At 43.6% G+C, this 14,971-nt stretch overlaps 1 protein-coding gene across 5 annotated transcripts in view; it reads left to right on the top strand.

Annotated features, from left to right (window-relative positions):
- The window catches only part of LOC115470793 (chromodomain-helicase-DNA-binding protein 9-like), a 624,303-nt gene that overhangs the window by 335,227 nt on the left and 274,105 nt on the right, over positions 1 to 14,971 (top strand). For all 5 annotated transcript variants that reach the window (XM_030204322.1, XM_030204321.1, XM_030204320.1 and 2 more), the window contains one exon: positions 4,114 to 4,324. In XM_030204322.1, coding sequence (XP_030060182.1) covers positions 4,114 to 4,324 — 211 coding nt within the window. The remainder of the gene's footprint in view (positions 1 to 4,113; positions 4,325 to 14,971) is intronic.

The raw sequence follows: 14,971 nt of genomic DNA, 5'->3' as shown, positions 1-14,971 counted from the left end.
CACCATGGCTGTTGGTGGGTCGGGTGGTCCAGTGGACCGAGCTACACGTGGGCCTGGTGATTCTGGTTGCTCCAAACTGGCCACGCCATCCTTGGTATGGAGACTTGGTCTGTCTGGCAGTGCGGGATCCATTGCCATTGCATGGGGAGAGGGACTTGTTGCATCAGGGTCCCATTGTGATGCCCAACCCGTCTCCGTTCTCACTTATGGCTTGGCTCTTGAGAGGGCTCGGTTCATGAGGAAAGGCTGTTCTCCCAAGGTGATTTCTACAATGCTGCAGTCGTGTAAGCGGTCAACTTCTTTGGCCTACTTGGTGTATTTTTGAGAGCTGGTGTCAAGATGGGTCTTATCGGCCTTTGTGCGCTTCGATCACAGAGATTTTGGAGTTTCTGCAGGGTGGTTTGGACCAAGGTCTGGCTCTGTCCTCCTTGAAAGTGCAGGAGTCAGCTTTGGCTTGTTTTCGGGGGAAAGTTCAGGGGTTGTCCTTGGCTTCTTGTCCGGATGTGGTATGTTTTCTGCGTGGAGTGAAGCTTCTTTGGCCCCCGTGGCATCCTTTGGTAGCTCTATGGGATTTAACTCTCATTTTGGAGGTTCTGGTGGGTGCTCCTTAGGAACCACTTGAGGCGAGCACCTGTAAGGATCTCACTTTGAAGACGGTGATTTTGGTAGCTATATCTTCAACTCAAAGGATTTTGGAGTTGCAGGCTTTGTCCTGTAGGGCACCTTTCTTGTCTTTTTCCAAGGAGAAAGTTTTGCTAAAGCCAGTTCTGTATTTTCTGCCCAAGGTTGTTTCGGACTTTCATGTGACTAGTTAATCTCCTTGCCGGTTCTGGGGGATAGACCAGGGGATTTGGATTGGTGTCGCCTGGTGAGGTAGGATGTGAAAAGAGTTTTGCAGCATTACCTGGGAAGGCGCAGGAATTTTGTACTTCAGATAGATTGTTCTGTATGGAGGTCCAAAGAAGGTGGCGGCAGCCTCCAAGGCGACTCTAGCCCGGTGGCTGAAGGAGGTGATTACTTCAGCTTATTTGCTCAAGGGTCGCAATATTCCGTTGGTGCTTAAGGCGCATTCCATAAGAACATAAGAGTAGCCATACTGGGTCAGACCAATGGTCCATCTAGCCCAGTTCTTCTTTTTTCTAAACAGTGGCCAGGTCACAAATACCTGGCAGAAACCCAAATCGTGGGAACACTTCATACTACAAATCCCAGGGCAAGCAGTTGCTTATCATGTCTGACTCAATAGCAGACTATGGACTTTTCCTCCAGGAATTTGTCCAAACTTTTTTTAAACCCAGTGATGCTAACCGCTGTTACAACCTCCTCCAGCAAAGAGTTCCAGAGCTTAACTATTTCCTCTTATTTGTTTTAAAATTATTTCCATGTAACTTCCTTGAGTGTCCCCTAGTTTTTGTACTTTTGGAACGAGTAAAGTATTGATTTACTTCTAGTCGTTCTACACCACTCAGAATTTTGTAGACCTCAATCATATCTCCCCTCATCCGTCTCTTTTTCAAGCTGAAGAGTCCTAACCTCTTTAGCCTTAACTTATACGAGAGGAGTTCCATCCCCTTTATCATTTTATTCGCTCTTCTTTGAACCTTTTCTAATTCCGCTATATCTTTTTTTGAAATACGGCGACCAGAACTGAACGCAGTACTCAAAGGTGCGGACGCACCATGGAGCGATACAAAGACATTATAGTATTTTCTGTCTTATTCACCATCCCTTTCCTAATAATTCCTAGCATCCTGCTTTTTTTGCTGCTGCCGCACATTGAGCAGAAAATTTCAGCATATTATCTACAACGACACCCAATCTTTTTCTTGAGCGCTGACCCCCAAGGTGGAACCTAGCATATGGTAACTGTGATTCGGATTATTCTTACCAATGTGCATCACTTACATTTGTCCACGTTAAATTTCATCTGCCATTTGGATGCCCAGTCTTCCAACTTCCTAAGGTCTTCCTGCAATATTTCACAGTCCGCATGTGTTTTAAAAACCTTGAATAGTTTTGTATCATCTGCAAATTTGATCAGCTCATTTGTCGCTCTGATTTTCATATCATTTATAAATATATTAAATAGTACCAGTCTCGGTATGGATCCCTGCGGCACTCCACTGTTCACTCTCCATTGAGAGAAATGGCCATTTAACCCTACCCTCTGTTTTCTGTCCAATAACCAATTCCTAATCCACACCAGAACCTTGCCTCCGATCCTATGACTCTTTATTATTCTCAGGAGTCTCTCATGAGGAACTTTAACAAAAGGTTTCTGAAAATCTAGATACATTATATCAACCAGCTCACCTTTATCTACATGTTTATTCATGCCTTCAAAGAAATGAAGCAAATTGGTGAGGCAAGACTTCCTTTGGCTGAACCCATGCTGACTCTGTCCCATTAAACCATGTTTGTGTACATGTTCTATAATTTTATTGTTTATAATAGTTTCCACTATTTTGCCTGGCACCGATGTCAGGCTTACCGGTCTATCATTTCCCAGATCACCCCAGAACCCTTTTTAAAAATCGGTGTCACATTGGCCACCCTCCAATCTTCAGGTGCTACGGATGATTTTAATGACAAATTACATATTACTCACAGCAGATCATCAATTTCATGCTTGAGTTGTTTTTTTTTTTTGTTACATTTGTACCCCGCGCTTTCCCACTCATGGCAGGCTCAATGCGGCTTACATGGGACAATGGAGGCTTAAGCGACTTGCCCAGAGTCACAAGGAGCTGCCTGTGCCTGAAGTGGGAATTGAACTCAGTTCCTCAGTTCCCCAGGACCAAAGTCCACCACCCTAACCACTAGGCCACTCCTCCACTCGGATGTATGCCATCCGGTCCAGGTGATTTACTACTCTTTAATTTGTCAATTTGGCTCAGTACATCTTCCAGGTTCACCGAGATTTCTTTCAATTCCTCCACATCATCACCCTTGAAAACCATTTCTGGTACAGGCAGATCTCTTATCTTCTTCGTAAAGTCAGAAGCAAAGAATTCATTTTGTTTCTCCGCTATGGCCTTGTCCACCCTGAGTTCCCCTTTTGCTCCTTCCTGATCTAACAGTTCAGGCTTTCTGCTTCTGATGTATCTGAAAAAGTTGTTACTGTGAGTTTTAGCCTCTGCGGCAAGTTTCTCTTCATATTGTTTTTTAGCCTTCATTATTAATGCTTTGCATCTGACTTGCCAGTGCTTATGTTGCTTCTTATTTTCTTTGGGTACTTTTTCCATTCTTTGAAGGACAATCTTTTCGCTGTAATGGCCTCTTTACATCGCCTTTTAACCATGGAGGCTGACGTTTTCTCTTCTTTCCACCTTTGCAAATACGTGGAATGCATCTGGACTGGGCTTCCAAGATGGTATTTTTGAATAACTTCCATGCCTGATTTAGTGTCCTAACCTTTGCAGCCGATCCTTTTAGTTTTGTTTTTTTTTAACCATTTTCCTCATTTTTGCTTCTGGATTTATAGGTTTACTGTTTTGGTACTTCTCATGCGTCTTGACTATTCTGGAGGTTGCTGAGGAAGGTGAAATTAGGTCTTACCTGCTAATTTTCTTTCCTCTAAACCCTCCAGACTGGTCAAGAGCCCACCCTGTTTTCTTGTGTTTGGCTTGAGTTTGCTGTGTTTGTTTACTAGTATGTATGTGTTCAAAGCCTGTCAGAGAGGTGCCAGGCATGGTTCCTGGTTTTCAACTGGTGCAGGTCAGGTCGCTAGTTGTGCTCTGTCTGCTGGATCATAGTTACTTTTGTGGGGTTCCAGATACAGGGTTCTGTGGTGTTTTGTTTCTTTCTTCATTTCTTTCTCTGCTTTGTTATCTGAATACTGTCTGGTTGGGTTCTGCACAGGATAGATATACAGTATCCAAACTCTGGTGTTCTCAGTCTCCCTCTGCTGATAGACATGCATAACCCAAGCGTCTTGACCGGTCTGGAGGGTGTAGAGGAAAGAAAATTAGCAGGTAAGGCCTAATTTCAACTTTATGGTTCTCAGCAATATTGGTAGTTGATATTGGGCTTTGTCTTGCTGGTGTTTGTTTTAATTTGTCTTGTTTCTTTGGGATTATTTTTGTGATTGTTAAAAATGCATGCTTTTGACAGGTGCTGAAGAGAAAATTCTAGGGGAATTCAGAGAGACTTATAGCCCATCAGCTCTTGATATCCATCTACAAGCAATGATCCAGTCTGCTGGCAAGTTGGTTCTCATTGATAAACTTCTTCCCAAGATGAAAGCAGGTGGTCACAAAGTGCTAATTTTCTCTCAGATGGTGCGCTGTCTTGATATTCTGGAGGACTATCTCATACAAAAGAGGTAGGGTCCTGTAAGTTTTATTGACAGATATAGGCTGGTTTCCTGATATAAGTAGCATAAAGTGGATATAAATTGAATGGATATAATAGATTCACTAAGCACATTCTGCACTGCTAAACTGTAATGCTACTGTGGTCAGAAGTAGGGGATTTTTGGTCAGTGAGATAACCCGTGTGTCAGTACACACAAGGAATATAGATGCTGAGTCATGTCTTCTTAAAATTAAAAGACATCTGTCCCTTTAAAGACCTAATTAAAAAAAATTTTTTCCCTATAGGGCAAGTTAGTGTAAAGCCAGTTAGGTTTTCAAAGTGCTGTAATCCCATCCTTATGCCCCTTAGGAGGGGAATACACTTTCAGCCATAGAGATAAATCTCTCTGGCTGGAATAAGAGAGACAATCAGACTTGGTTTAGGCCCAACCAAATAAAATCTTTATTGGTATTTCTCTAAGCCAATAAAAAATGATTGTTCCCTCTGGAGTAGTTTTTGTCACACAGCGAGCAAGACGTTCAGGCTGAGCTACTAGGCTGCTCAGATTGGCTTTCTCATATTGCACTTATATACTGTTATAAGCTTTTAATTTCTTCTAAATCATGTGATTTCTTCTATTCTAACTTACTGTTCATATAAGGGAATTTTCTGTTCCTGTTTTCTTACCAACCTCTCCTGCTGCAACCACATGCACACTATGTGCTCATTGGTCATTTCCTTATCAGTAATATGGAGAGAGGGGGGGACCCTGAAACTCGGAGAGGGGGGGACCCCGAAACTCTGAGGGAGGGAGGGGGAACCTGAAACTTGGTGCCCTGGAACTCGGAGGGAGGGGAGAATCCTGGAACTCGGAGGGAGGGGACAACCCTTGAACTCGGAGGGAGGGGACGACCCTGGAACTTGGAGGGAGGGGACGACGACCCTGGAACTCAGAGGGAGGGAGGGGATGACCCTGGAGCTCGGAGGGGAGGGAGGGGATGACCCTGGAACTCGGAGGGAGGGGGGACCAATGGCGCTCTCTCTCTGTCTTTCTCAGACACACTTGTACCCAGTCTCACTCTCTCTCTGTCACACACACACACACACACACTTGCACATTCACTCTCTCTCTCTCTCTCTCTCACACAGTAACTCTCACACATACTCTCTCAAACATACATACTCCGTGGAAAATCTTGCTAGCACCGGTTTCATTGGTTTCAGGAACGGGCCTTTTTTTCCTAGTTTAATATAATTCTGGCCCACTCTGGAAGAAACAGAGAAAGTTGACCACCAATCTGCTCTCCTCCTGAGTGGACCTGCGCCCCATCATTGGGAGGCCTGAGGAACCCCCTGACGAGAGGGGGGTCCAGCCGGACGCTTCTCGTTGCGAAGAACACTGCCCAAAACGAGGACGCTGAAAGGCTGCGTTGGACCGCCCCGGGCGATACCGTCACGTCTCTCTGAAACGTGACCTCAAGGCTCCCTGCCTGGAAGTAGACTTGGGTCTATCCTCTGAAAGACGCTGAGATTTAGAATCCCGCAAATCTTTAACAATCTTTTCTAGGTCTTCCCCAAAAAGAAGTTTCCCTCGGAAAGGCATTTTAATGAGCCGTTGCTTGGAGGCCATATCTGCGACCCAATGACGGAGCCACAGAAGACGCCAAGAGGAAACGGTCAAAGCCATGAGTTTGGCCGAAGTACGGACCAAATCATGCAAGGCATCTGCCAAGTACGCCAGCCCAATATCCATCAGCGACATCTGAGGAGTTCCCGGCATATCAGAGTCTGAAATCGAATCCATGACAGAATGTAGCCAACTGAGACAAGCTCTAGCCGCAGAAGAACTACAAACAGAAGCTTGAAGTGTCAAAGCGGCCACCTCAAAGGCACGTTTTAAAGAGGCCTCTAGCCATCTGTCTTGCATATCCTTAAGTGCCACACCACCTTCCACTGGAAGAGTAGTCTTCTTAGTGACCGTCATCACCAGGGCATCCACCCTAGGTAGAGCAAACTGCTCTAAACGGTCTCTCTGTTAGGGGTTGACTATAAGATCCTAACCAGGATTCTGGCACTAAGGCTGCAAAGATACCTTCCTGATCTGATCCATGGGGATCAGTCTGGGTTTATCCAAGGTCGGCAGCCCAAGGATAACATTCGACGTTTGTTGGATTTGGTGTGCTTGACTCGGCGAGAAAAGATTCAGGCGATAGTCTTAAGTATTGACGCAGGAAAGGCATTTGATCAAGTTTCCTGGCCATTTATGATGGGGACTTTGCGTCGTTTTGGTTTTGCGGGAATCTTTATGACATGGTTATCTCTTATTTATGATTCTCCGGTGGCAAGTCTCCGGGTCAATGGAGCATATACAGAGTTCTTTAAGATATCAAAGGGTACTAGGCAGGGATGTCCATTGTCCCCACTGATTTTCGCGCTAAGTATGGAACCGTTAGCTCAAGCGGTATGGGAATGTAAGGATATTGTGGGGATTCGGGTAGGTAAAGAATATAAAATCGTGCTGCATGCAGATGACATACTTTTTGTCCTAATGAAACCTCTTCAATCCCTAGTAGCAGTTCAAAATATGCTGCGACAGTATGGACGGTTATCAGGATTTATAGTTAATGTCTCAAAATCAGAGCTGCTTAATCTTACAGTGGGGGAACTGCAGTTATCAGAATTGCGCACCCGCTTTCGCTATAGGTGGGCACACCGATCTATACGCTATTTAGAGGTTCATATTCCAGTCGATCTGGATCAGCTTTATGATTTAAAATTATCCCCCTTTGCTTTCTAAAGTGATGGATGATCTCAACCAGTGGGAAGGGCATGGAGTTTCATGAGTAGGTCGGATTAGTGCGGTAAAAATGAATATGCTCCTAAGATTCCTGTATCTCTTTGCATGTCTCCCAATGCGCACTCCTAAAGGGTTTTTACTTAAGCTTGAATGTAAAGTTTTTCATTATATTTGGCAAAATAAGCCTCCGCGAGTATGTAGGGCCCGAATGCATGCTGAGAGAGAACAGGGAGGAATGGGGGTCCTTGATTTTGCTCAATATTATCAAGCTGCGCAGCTGACTGCGCTTTTTGATTGGATGATATTCACCTCGAAATGCTGGGTGCAGTTGGAATAAGCAGTGGCTGGTAAGATGCAGTTGACCTATCTTGGCTTCCATTATCCCAGTTACATACATGGATGAATTCAGCACCCTATAGTATAGCTTGTGTGTTGGCTGAATGGTATGGCACGAGATGGAGGCTGTTTCCAAAACAATGTTATTTTTTTTATACACCCTACTACTACTACTTATCATTTCTAAAGCGCCACTAGACGTACGCAGCGCTGTATACTTGAACATGAAGAGACAGTCCCTGCTCGACAGAGCTTACAATCTAATTAGGAAAGACAAACAGGACAAATAAGGGAAAAGGACAAAGAGTAGCAAGATTCCGGAAACCCAAAGAGTAGCAAGATTCCGGAATCCCAACGAATAGCAAGATTCTAGAATTCCAAAGAATAGCAAGATTCTGGAATCCCAAAAAGTAGCAAGATTTTGGAATCCCAAAGACTACTACTTATCATTTCTATAGCGCAGACGTACGCAGCGCTGTACACTTGAACATGAAGAGACAGTCCCTGCTTGACAGAGCTTACAATCTAATTAGGACAGGACAAACAAGAGATAAGGGAACATTAAAGTGAGGATGATAAAATAAGGGTTCTGAGCAAGTGAATAAGGGTTAGAAGTTAAAAGCAGCATCAAAAAGGTGGGCTTTTAGCTTAGATTTGAAGACGGCCAGAGATGGAGCTTGACGTACCGGCTCAGGAAGTCTATTCCAGGCATATGGTGCAGCATACCCCAGATAACTTCTGCAGACGTTGTCTATGTAGGGAACATTTAAATGTATTTGATGTGAGCGCTCTAACACAGAATACATTTGCACCCATCTTACAGGCTTTGGGTTTTTTAGCATCTACTCTCTTGGGAGTGTATGAAAGATGGGGAGTCCAAGGAGTTATGGATCTTGGAACAATTGCTAGTACAAAATAGCTTCATCCCCTTTGAGGTTTTGAGAGAACGGTATGAGTTGACTGAAGCAGTTTATTTCCCATATTGTCAATTACGGGATTTTATTCATAGAAAGGTACTGCCTGATTGGCGACAGGGGGACCAGGCCATACTGAAGCTTTTTAAATTGGGAGTGGGGAATGGGTTAATTTCTAGGCTATATAAAGCATTGTTGTATAGCAAACCTATCACCCAAATATATGAACACAGCTGGGATGATCTGTTTGGGAGTTCCTCTATCTGACTCACAGTGGCAATTGATCTACACAAGGCTCACCAAAGTTACCATTGCCTCTAACTATATAGAACATGGTTATAAGATGCTTTTTCAGTGGTATTATACCCCAGCATGTTTGAAAAGGATTTTTGGCTCTGGTACTGGTCTCTGCTGGAGATAGTGTGGATTGGAGGGAACCTTTGGCCATATCTGGTGGACCTGCCCTAAAGTTCGAAAATACTGGGAGATGGTGTCCCGATTCGTCATCTGTTGGGAGCGGAATGTGAACCTTCTGCTCTTGTCATTTTGCTCAATGGCTGTTCTTCATAGGAGAGCATTGACTCATATGGTGGTCACTACGGCAAGGCTGTGTCTAGCAGCGACCTGGAGGAAGCCTGAAGTATCCAGCAAGGACCAGCTGAGTGTAAAATTGGACTGTCTTTACCTAATGTCAAGGTTACATAAGTACTTATGTAACCTTGTTACATTAGTTAACAGCCATTAAATATGATCGGATGGGTTCATTTTTCACAGTGTGGGCTCCATATAAAAAATTGATGGGACATTGTTTGTATTATTGGGGGGGGGGGGGGGGTGTTGGGGGTAGTAGTGGCCCATAGGGTTTATCAAGATAGTTTAAGCTACTAGAATAACTGAAAACTGTTACCCCATTAATTTTTTTTCTTTCTTTCTCTTGTGGGGTGGGGGGGGGGAAGGAAAGGGGTGGGAACAGTGTGATTAGACAATTATGTGTGAATTGCTTATTGTTGGCATTCAACCTGTGTATATTATGTCATAATTAATAATAATAACTTTCAAAAGAAAAAAAAGGAAGTAACAAAAAAAATATGGGAAGAATGGTCAAAACAAATCAGATACTCCCTGGTGTACTCCAAGAGAGCTAGATCTGTCAGCTCTTTCAGCCGAGTTTTTAAAGGCAAGGATCTTGTAGGTTATTAATCATAACAAAATCTATCTGTAAAATAACATTCAACTATTTTCAGCTTGGTCTCAGTTGGATTTGATTCGAGGCTGTTAGCAAATTGCTGTTGGTCAATGGTAAAAAAAAAAGAATCAGATGATGTCATTTCTGGCGAGGGAGCAGCACTTGGCTCTATACTTCTGGAGGGCCTCTCCAAAACCGATCCCCCCCTGTTTCTCCTCATACTGCTTCATCCCCAGAGGAATCACTGGAAGTATTAACAAACCCTACTTTTTTCATTCTGCGATACCGTTTAGATCTTCAATTAATATCAATCCAAGGGTATACATAACCCTTGGTGTAATCTCCATCATCTCTTCTATACTTTGCTTTTTTTTGTCCCCATATTTCAACTTTATATTTTTCTATAAAATGAAGATGTTGCTGATATTGAGTTTCATATGCTGTACTACTACTATGTTACTATACAAATCAAGGGGCTGGTGGTTGGGAGGCGGGGCTAGTGCTGGGCAGACTTATACGGTCTGTGCCCTGAAAAAGACAGATACAAATCAAGGTAAGGTATACACAAAAAGTAGCACATGTGAGTTTATCTTGTTGGGCAGACTGGATGGACCGCGCAGGTCTTTTACTGCCGTCATCTACTCTGTTATAGAACCAAAGACAGTCTTCCTTACAGGAACCCATAAAGAAAAAGGCTCTGAAAATGACTTCATGTTGACTCCGGTCCATCATGGCAGTGCATCATAGACAATCAAGCGTCCTCACGAGCTGTTGCTGTAGAATCTGCATTTAGCAATTGTTTTGCATACTGCAGAGCCTCAAATGCAGACATAAAAGTGCAGAATGAGGGTCCCTGTTGAAACCTCAAACTCGTGGGATAAAGCAACAGTGAGCATGCAGGTGAAAATTCCTTTCTCTGTGCTGCCAGCTTTGCAAGGAAATCTTGGAAGCATAAAATGTTTTTATTTTCATAGTTCAATGAACCAGTGCACTGGATTGCACACAGTATTTCCATTTTATGGGCATAGTTCAAATGTTTGTGCATACTTCAAATGTTTGTGTATCACCACCCTTGATTGAGGTCACAAACGATGTGCATGCTCTATCTGTACAGGGCCTGCCTTTGATTGCAACTTAAGCGTTTGTGGTCATCATGTTTCTAGAAACCCATGTAGTTTGCCTTCCAGAATAGACTCGGGAAGCCCAACTTGATGAAGGTCGCAGCAACACAAGTGATTTTCTAACTCATCTTGTCCTCCAGTTGCTGCAATATAGTTCTCATGCTGGTCTGGTTTTTCTTAGCTTGGTGTGCTTGGTCCTCCAAGTGTTGACACCCTCTGCTGGAAGGAAGCAAAGTCGGATTGCTGTCGCACTATCCATGTGTCAATTTTGTCTGAGATTTTTGGCAGCTGGTCACCCATGGTGGTGATCCTCACTTCTCAAGCCAAACTTAGTTTGCATTCTGCCCAGTTCCACTTCCGCCATCTTGGGGTCTGGTGCTCATCTTCTGTCATAGTAACATAGTAGATGACGGCAGAAAAAAGACCTACACGGTCCATCCAGTCTGCCCAACAAGATAAACCCACATGTGCTACTTTTTGTGTATACCTTACCTTGATTTGTACCTGTCCTTTTCAGGGCACAGACCGTATAAGTCTGCCCAGCACTATCCCCGCCTCCCAACCACCAGCCCCGCCTCCCACCACCGGTTCTGGCACAGACCGTATAAGTCTGCCCAGCACTATCCCCGCCTCCCAACCACCAGTCCCGCCTCCCACCACCGGTTCTGGCATAGACCGTATAAGTCTGCCCAGCACCATCTCCACCTCCCGCCACCGGTTCTGCCACCCAATCTTGGCTAAGTTCCTTAGGATCCATTCCTTCTGAACAGGATTCCTTTATGTTTATCCCACACATGTTTGAATTCCGTTACCATTTTCGTTTCCACCACCTCTCGCGGGAGGGCATTCCAAGCATCCACTACTCTCTCCGTGAAAAAATGTCCTCCTTTCTTGGTGGTTTTGAGATCATCCCAGGGAAAAATAATTTCCAAAATAGGTAACATACTGAATTGAAGACACTTCAAAGTAATCTGGGCACATTTCAAACTTAGTTAAACCCAGAGGAAGTGAATTCGAGGGCTCAGGATCTATTCCCACACACACACACACGCTTTCTAACTCAACATCACGTGACCTCCTTTAGGAGCTCTTATTAGACTTGGTAGGGCATAATATATACATAACAGTGTAAAACAATAAAAACATAGTCTTGTGTTAATGCCTGCAGGTCTAGGAATTATATTATGTTGCTGATCAGCCAGTGAAATACTTGCAGGGCTTTCAGTTCATATTATACCATCTACACAGCTGTATGTTTGTGCTGAAATAGTACAGTGGCCTTACAGAGGAGAAGCAAATCAAACTTTATATGCGTTTCTGATCTTTCCATAGTAATATTGTCTTCAGCTTTATATTTAAAAGTTGCATACAGTGGAAAGGTATAGGTACCCTAAGCTGTCAGCCATGAGCCTCCTCTCCTCCTATACCCCAAGTATTTTTAATTTCCCTAGCAGAACCTACTAAAAAGCCTCCCCTTTCAATTTAAATCTCTCAATAATAACTTCCCAAAATTGAGATTTAAATAGAAAGAGGAGGTTTTTTAGAAATGATTGAAGAGAGGAGAGCATGTTTTGTTACAGCTACTCCATATTCTGAGACTTTTTCTACCCCTAAACAAAACTGAATAATTTTGAGGTGGACCTTTTAAAAGAGTGAATAATGAATTGTTTTTGCATCTTAGGGGGACATATTTGAATCATGGTAATTTAGTTTACAGTGAATATTTTAGGTATTTTTTGGTTTGTCACTGTCCTCAAACAATTTTTTGTAGTGTGGATTACACTATACATTTTCAGCATTTCTTTTCATTTAAGGTAAAAGCCTAAGAATTTTGTCAGACTAAAGGTCCATCTAGCCCTGCATCTTGTTTCCAGCAGTGGCCAGTCCAGGTCATAAGTAACTGGCAGGATCCCAAAATTCCATTCTACTTACCCTTATGGTATAAATGGTGGCTTTCCCCACGTCTGAATTAATAGCTGTTTATGAACTAGTTATAAGTACATAAGTACATAAGTAGTGCCATACTGGGAAAGACCAAAGGTCCATCTAGCCCAGCATCCTGTCACCGACAGTGGCCAATCCAGGTCAAGGGCACCTGGCACGCTCCCCAAACGTAAAAACATTCCAGACAAGTTATACCTAAAAATGCGGAATTTTTCCAAGTCCATTTAATAGCGGTCTATGGACTTGTCCTTTAGGAATCTATCTAACCCCTTTTTAAACTCCGTCAAGCTAACCGCCCGTACCACGTTCTCCGGCAACGAATTCCAGAGTCTAATTACACGTTGGGTGAAGAAAAATTTTCTCCGATTCGTTTTAAATTTACCACACTGTAGCTTCAACTCATGCCCTCTAGTCCTAGTATTTTTGGATAGCGTGAACAGTCGCTTCACATCCACCCGATCCATTCCACTCATTATTTTATACACTTCTATCATATCTCCCCTCAGCCGTCTCTTCTCCAAGCTGAAAAGCCCTAGCCTTCTCAGCCTCTCTTCGTAGGAAAGTCGTCCCATCCCCACTATCATTTTCGTCGCCCTTCGCTGTACCTTTTCCAATTCTACTATATCTTTTTTGAGATACGGAGACCAGTACTGAACACAATACTCCAGGTGCTGGTCGCACCATGGAGCGATACAACGGCATTATAACATCCGCACACCTGGACTCCATACCCTTCCTAATAACACCCAACATTCTATTCGCTTTCCTAGCCGCAGCAGCACACTGAGCAGAAGGTTTCAGCGTATCATCGACGACGACACCCAGATCCCTTTCTTGATCCGTAACTCCTAACGCGGAACCTTGCAAGACGTAGCTATAATTCGGGTTCCTCTTACCCACATGCATCACTTTGCACTTGTCAACATTGAACTTCATCTGCCACTTGCACGCCCATTCTCCCAGTCTCGCAAGGTCCTCCTGTAATCGTTCACATTCCTCCTGCGACTTGACGACCCTGAATAATTTTGTGTCATCGGCGAATTTAATTACCTCACTAGTTATTCCCATCTCTAGGTCATTTATAAATACATTAAAAAGCAACGGACCCAGCACAGACCCCTGCGGGACCCCACTAACTACCCTCCTCCACTGAGAATACTGGCCACGCAATCCTACTCTCTGCTTCCTATCTTTCAACCAGTTCTTAATCCATAATAATACCCTACCTCCGATTCCATGACTCTGCAATTTCTTCAGGAGTCTTTCGTGCGGCACTTTGTCAAACGCCTTCTGAAAATCCAGATATACAATATCAACCGGCTCCCCATTGTCCACATGTTTGCTTACCCCCCTCAAAAAAAATGCATTAGATTGGTGAGGCAAGACTTCCCTTCACTAAATCCGTGCTGACTTTGTCTCATCAGTCCATGTTTTTGTATATGCTCTGCAATTTTATTCTTAATAATAGCCTCCACCATCTTGCCCGGCACCGACGTCAGACTCACCGGTCTATAATTTCCCGGATCTCCTCTGGAACCCTTCTTAAAATCGGAGTAACATTGGCTACCCTCCAGTCTTCCGGTTACTACACTCGATTTTAGGGACAGATTGCATATTTCTAACAGTAGCTCCGCAAGTTCATTTTTTAGTTCTATTAATACTCTGGGATGAATACCATCAGGTCCCGGTGATTTACTACTCTTCAGCTTGCTGAACTGACCCATTACATCCTCCAAGGTTACAGAGAATTTGTTTAGTTTCTCCGACTCCCCCGCTTCAAATATTCTTTCCGGCACCGGTGTCCCCCCCAAATCCTCCTCGGTGAAGACCGAAGCAAAGAATTCATTTAATTTCTCCGCTACGGCTTTGTCCTCCTTGATCGCCCCTTTAACACCATTTTCGTCCAGCGGCCCCAACCGACTCTTTGGCCGGTTTCCTGCTTTTAATGTATCTAAAAAAAATTTTTACTATGTATTTTTGCTTCCAACGCTAATTTCTTCTCAAAGTCCTTTTTTGCCCTCCTTATCTCCGCTTTGCATTTGGCTTGGCATTCCTTATGATCTATCCTGTTACTTTCAGTTGGTTCTCTTCTCCACTTTCTGAAGGATTGTTTTTTTGGCTCTAATGATTTCCTTTATCTTACTGTTTAGCCACGCCGGCTGACGTTTAGTCTTTTTTCCCTTTTTTCTAATACGTGGAATATATTTGTCCTGAACCTCCAGGATGGTGTTTTTAAACAGCATCCACGCCTGATGCAAGTTTTTTACTCTGCGAGCTGCTCCTTTCAGTCTTTTTTTCACCATTTTTCTCATTTTGTCGTAATCACCTTTTCTATAGTTAAACGCTAGCGTACTTGATTTCCTAGTTTCACTTCCTT

This window comes from Microcaecilia unicolor, chromosome 5 (assembly GCF_901765095.1).
Source record: "Microcaecilia unicolor chromosome 5, aMicUni1.1, whole genome shotgun sequence".
Taxonomy (NCBI): domain Eukaryota; kingdom Metazoa; phylum Chordata; class Amphibia; order Gymnophiona; family Siphonopidae; genus Microcaecilia; species Microcaecilia unicolor.
This window is presented reverse-complemented; position numbering and strand designations above follow the sequence as displayed.